Here is a 6,099-nt window from a genome sequence, read left to right as displayed (position 1 = left end):
AATTTATTTAATTTATTTCCGGGTAAAGTTAACACAAAATCTGATTTGACGGTCAGATTATTGTTGTAGACCGATGATCCCGTTAACAAAGCTGTAATCGTGCGGTGGATGGGAAATTGGGAAATATTTAGACGGTACTTACGGACTGATGCGATTTTAAATATGTCGTTGGAGTGAAAAAATACATATAGGAAGCCTAAGTGGCTTAGTCTTTTGGCATGTATAGCCGTATAACTACAATCCGGACAAGCTGAGTATGACTAATAAGACTAAAATCGAAGGGAGGTAATCAAAAAAAAAAAATGATTAAAAAAAATTATATAGCTATAGGAGCTATATGGGCTACAGTCTAAAATCTATAGAATAAAAATAATTAGTCTATGACGAACGATCAGAATATGTCCCCTTGAAATAGCATGTCAAAGTTAAATAAATGCTTACACGAAAATGAACTAGAGATAAATTCATAAAAAAAAATGAAAAGGGGACTTGGGCGTCCGCATTCAAATTCATTTCGTTCATTCAAAAAAAATATAATATGATATACCCTAATTCTTAGGTGCACTTATTCAGAAGCCACCAGGTGGTCAATATATTATAAACAACTAATAGAAAAAAGAGAAAGGGGCTAAATTGCGTACACGAAACGTCAGTCGTCAATACTGAGTTATAAGTGAATAAGAATAATATAAAATATATGACGGTAAAGCACGATTGAGCATAGAATATTGTATACGATGTTGCCAAATTCACGTTGTCAACATTTTGTAATTTATTATTTTCACGTATTATTATACGTACACCAATTATTATTATATCTGACACGAGTCGTGAGCCGAGCCCCTCAGCTTTATGGATAACGTTATCAATACCTAAATAAATAAGTTCCGGAGTACTATTATTGATTTATAAATATTTTGAATAATATGACTTAGGTATATTACATATTAACTATGAAAACATGACATTTTTTTTGCCATGTTATATAATGATTCATTATAATTATTTAAATAAATATTTTTGTATAATACAGTTCAAAATTAAAAATGGCAACGTTGCAGAGTTTTTTATGCTCAATCGTGTCTCAGCCATATGTAAAACATTTTATTGAATTTTTTTTAATTTTTCACCAAGTGAAAATGTATTGATCTTAATTAAAAGGAAAAATAAATAGAAAATTTTAAATTTCTATAATATGAAATTAATTGGAATGTATACTATATTATAATATCAATTATAGAAGATGCTAATCAAAAGTTTTTCCCAGCTATTAAGAAAATAACTTTTAATGTGAAGTTTTAAAGGTACCAACTAGATCCAATTTGCAATCTGAAATTATCCCCATTGTTTAAGAACAACCATAAGATGCCATAATTTTTCTACCATAAAACGCCGTGTAGGTACCTATTCAAATACACAAAAACACACATAATTGTAAAATCTCGATACGCATTAATCGCTATTTACTACGATCAGAATCTAAAAGACTTTACCTATAAAAGTATAAAACCAGCAGGTACCTACAACAGTATATAATGCAGATCAATAAATAAATCATGTAGGTGCTGCAATAGTATACCACTGCGTTACAACAGCATAACAGTAAGTACAGTATATTTGGTATATCAATAATAATAACAATAATAATGGTGTTCGGAAAAATAAACGGGCCCGAAATCCAGCCGATGCTGCACGGGTCGATTAATAATAATATGATGGTTTACGTGCTGGTTACTAATAAACGATGTTGGTTTTAAAACATCGGCGACGGTCTAGGACGAAATTCGGAATCGGTTCACTTGCAATTTATTCTGACAACCTACCCACCTGTGTAAATGGCTAAATCTCATAATACCGATAAACAACAACCCAAGAAATCGAGAAAACCGTAAAAGACGTCACTAAGATTTAAGAATATCATCGACCACATCGAGTATGAGATAATGGAAACGGAACTTAACGTATTTGACAACTTCCGAGAAGAGCCTACGGTTACGGATTTGACGGGCCTGTTGTACCTACTAAACGACCCGGTTTGCGGGCGGCGGTGACTCGTCGGAAACCCTTCAATCGGACGACGAATCCAGTACTGGACCGGTTGAACGGATCAAAGATGACGTGGTCGTTGCAGTGCCAGCGATGCAAGCGGCGGTGGAAACGCCCAGTGACGAGGTAAAGTTGGTCACCCCAGCCAGGGGAGCTGAGGTCAAGAACAGCTTTGAAGACTTGATCGGCTGGCTGGACCCGGGGGCAACGCTAGAAAAACGCGCAGGCGGACGGCGACTATGATCGCGTCCGCTGCGTGGAGAGGTATCACGAAGGCCGTACGCGTTTTCTGCTGTTGTTCCCCGAAGTGAAACCGTCAGAGAGTTTTCCTCCTGACCGAGGGCTGCGGACAAGGTGTGGCGATGACGTTGTATGACTGGATGTAAATATTATATGCATTGTAACAATATCATCAATTTTGATTTTTTTTATGATTCATTGTGTTTATTATTATTATTTCTTTGTCATCTAAATAATGTATACTCTCTATGTTCAACTCTGTAACTTTCGCTCACCTTGTGCGTAATAAAATAAATAATGTACAAACAATGATGAGTTTGGAAAATGGTTAAAATTATACTTCGAGTTGCCTTTCTTTCTAGCACATTTGTATTACATTTTAAAGCCTTACCTATAACATTTTTATAAATTTTAACTACAAAATAGTTTTCAAATTATCGTAATTTTTACGATATGTTATCAAAATTTGAAGTTTTAATGTTCGTAAAAACATCTATAAAAACACAACACTAAACTTTTTTTTAAATTTTAGTAAGAAAAACTTATGAGGAGTCTTTTAAACAATTTTAAGCCTTACATGTTAAAATAAAAATATTGTTTTTGAATGATTAAAATTAAAAAGCTTTTAGCGTTTTGTGATACCTATGCTGCTGATCAGGATTAGTAACAGTGATTAAAATTAGAAAAGCCATCCATTATGTTGGAACATAATACTTATCTTTTCATATCGGAAAGGGATAGATCCCTTTAAAATATATCAATAAATTACTTTAATTTTATAGAATTGTGGCAATTTAAGTAAATTAACAAAAAGATTATTTAAGGAATTGAAGGATATCAACACTGCAATCATATTATACGAAACAGATTATTATGTGGGAGAAAATAATATTAATAATAAATAAATTATACAATCAAAAATGTCATATAGTAATTTAATTATTCCAGCAAACAAATTCATAAAAACAATTATATACTTTAAAATAAATTAAATAATATGAAGTTTAACTCTTACAAATAAAGTAACAATTATAACTTGTATAAACATAACATTTAATGTTTAGTCTCTTAAATACTTGTCATTTCATAAAAACATAGGTCTAAAAACATAACACGTTCTAAATAATAGGATTGTGGCATGGATTTTAAATATTGTTGGTGGTGGGACTTGAATTTATTTAGTACTTTTTGAATCCAATGTAACAAAATTGTAACTTCAGATAGAATCTGAAAAGTATATAATTACAAAACAAGTTATAAAAATTACTCCTAGAGATTTAAATAAACATATTTTATTTTTCAATTACCTCATTTCTTATCATGAAAGATTTGACATCACCTAAAGTATCAGGTTTACTTATTAAACTGTTATGATTATAAAGTCCAAACATTTTTATATTGACCCTGATTGGTCCACCGTTTTGTAATTGTATAATTCTAGCAATCAACTCCATTACATCAGACTCAATTGATTGGAAAAAGTCATCAATTGAAACATATTTTGGTGAGAGTATTCGGCAGCTTAAAAAACAGTTGTCACTTTGAACTCCATTTATTTGTACTTTTTCATTTTTTAAATACAAAAGTGAAATTTTATGCGCTGTTGTCTCCTGATGTTGCTCATAATTTTGTTGAACTACATATATACTACATAGTTTACACCGAATCAGCTGCAGGGGTTTAGTCTTTTTAGGATTATCTAAAATACATTTAAAAATTTTAGTTGATTTTTTTTTAATACAGAAGGTAAGGTTATTACACAACCTAAAAAATAGTCCCAGTATATACTCGTGCCACTGAGAGAGCGCTACCTGGGCGGCGACCAAAACTCGTCCTATCGCATTCCCACCACTAAACCTGCCCATACGCTGGCTACCACCACCGCCATTGCAACAACTAGGTGGTAAAGTGTGAGAAATTTAGGTACGAAAACGAGGAGCACGGTCATTTAGATGCATGAATGAGTAGCCCTCTCTCAGAGTATAGTAACATTGTCAAAAATCAACACCAATAGCTCCAGTGTTAGAATTTAAATCAATATAGATGGTTCAAACAATGTTTGGGACTTTTTTCCCATATAAGTGTCAATAAAAAAATATAAATTAAATAATAACAAAATATTATTATTGTAACACCATACATTTAATTTTTCACTCAGGTATAATATAAATAGCTTGTACAACCAATCAGAATTTTAAATAATATAATATTAATTTCTATAAAATTGTTGTTTTAAAATAACTGATCCTAATTTAGCTATTTTATCATGGTTTTATGTAAATTATTTATAGAAACATTATATAAGATTACCGGTGTTAATTTGTTCATCTCTAATTTCATTATTATCACTGATTTCAACAAGGGATTTTGATGAAACTTCATTTTCAAATAATTTGTTTACTTTAGATATTTCAACAAAAAGTATTTCTTCCAGAGTCCAACTAGATTCTGCAGTTTGTAATGCATCACTTTGAAACATAAATGATTTCACAATATCTTTGTACAGCTCATATACATTAGTGTTTTTGGTCAATTCCTAAAATATTATGTAATATAAAACCTGATCTTAAAAGATTAAAATATAATGTACAAATGAGATTACTTTTTTATAAACATCAAAATGTTTTACTTCAGCGATATTTTTGTTTTCTACATTTAAGCTATCTTCATGATAAAGTGCAAAAAAAAATATATCTACCACAAGTGTATTGTGCTCTAAAATTATATGGTCTACTAAAATTGTAAAATATTGTTCGATAGTCTTAAAAAACTCTGTTGTAGTAACACAAACCGAACATGAAAATATTCTATAATTTTCAAAATCAATATGGTCTTTAAAAGATTCCTCACATGCACTTATGTGTCTGGTGGTTTGAATGTGTTGATTATAACAATACTCATCAAAAAATGTACTACATATATGACACAGAATTTCATCATTTTTGTTTTGAGTGGACATACTTGAACTACCTAAAAAATATTAACAGTTAATAAGTAAGCAGATTTGTATTTGTATTTAAGTTAGGTATATAATATGACATTTATTATTAATCATTAAAAAAAAAAATTGCTAAATTGGAAATATAATACAAATAACGTGAAACAATAATTTACCAGCATAATCATAAAGAAGACACTACGGTTGTAGAAGAAATATAAATGGAAAGAGCTCCTACCCCTAACCGTATCGTTATCTGAACCAGTGTTTCCCAACCTATGGATGCCAACCAAAATGTAGGTCATGAAATTATTTTGACAGATCAAAAGCATGTTATAATATGATAAAAGATTAAATTATATAATAATGTTAGTACCTAACCACCTATTATAGAAAACAATGTTACTAGAATTTTTTTTATATGTTGCCTGACAAAAGAGGGGGTCACCATATAAGTGTTGGGAAACACTGATTTAAGCAAAAAATAAAACTGTATCATGATTACTGGTATCATAAAAAAAAAAATCGATTAATCTAGCATTTTTAATGAACACAAAAAAAAATATATTAATACAAAGAATTTGTTTAAGAACTAGTGTTATAAATTATAAAGCATCCCATTTATCATGGATGAGATCTATAATTATTTTTTTTTGAACATTTTTATGAATGACATAAATTTGTTTATAGCTCATTTACACATACAGGGTGATTCTTTTATCATTAAACACTCATTATTTCAAAAAGTATTAATGTTTTTGAAAATATTCTTTTACATAATTTCAAGTTGTTAAAAAACAAAATTTTTACTAAAAAATTATATTTAAAAATATTTTTTATCTTTATCACTCCTTAAAAAGAGGAATGGTACGAGG

General features: G+C 30.0%; 1 protein-coding gene across 3 annotated transcripts in view; it reads right to left on the bottom strand.

The window, feature by feature from the left end:
- Window positions 1–3,207: 3,207 nt before the first annotated feature.
- LOC100160441 overlaps window positions 3,208–6,099 on the bottom strand; it is a 9,269-nt gene continuing 6,377 nt past the window's right edge. For 2 of the 3 annotated variants that reach the window (XM_003242128.3, XM_016801669.2), the window contains exons 4-7: window positions 4,889–5,256; window positions 4,597–4,822; window positions 3,594–3,985; window positions 3,208–3,513 (exon numbers count right to left, since the gene is read on the bottom strand). In XM_003242128.3, coding sequence (XP_003242176.1) covers window positions 3,355–3,513; window positions 3,594–3,985; window positions 4,597–4,822; window positions 4,889–5,256 — 1,145 coding nt within the window. In that variant the 3' untranslated portion in view covers window positions 3,208–3,354. The remainder of the gene's footprint in view (window positions 3,514–3,593; window positions 3,986–4,596; window positions 4,823–4,888; window positions 5,257–6,099) is intronic. The other variant, XM_001944137.4, reaches the window with a different exon arrangement.

This window comes from Acyrthosiphon pisum, chromosome A1, assembly GCF_005508785.2.
Source record: "Acyrthosiphon pisum isolate AL4f chromosome A1, pea_aphid_22Mar2018_4r6ur, whole genome shotgun sequence".
In the NCBI taxonomy this organism is placed as follows: Eukaryota; Metazoa; Arthropoda; class Insecta; order Hemiptera; family Aphididae; genus Acyrthosiphon; species Acyrthosiphon pisum.
This window is presented reverse-complemented; position numbering and strand designations above follow the sequence as displayed.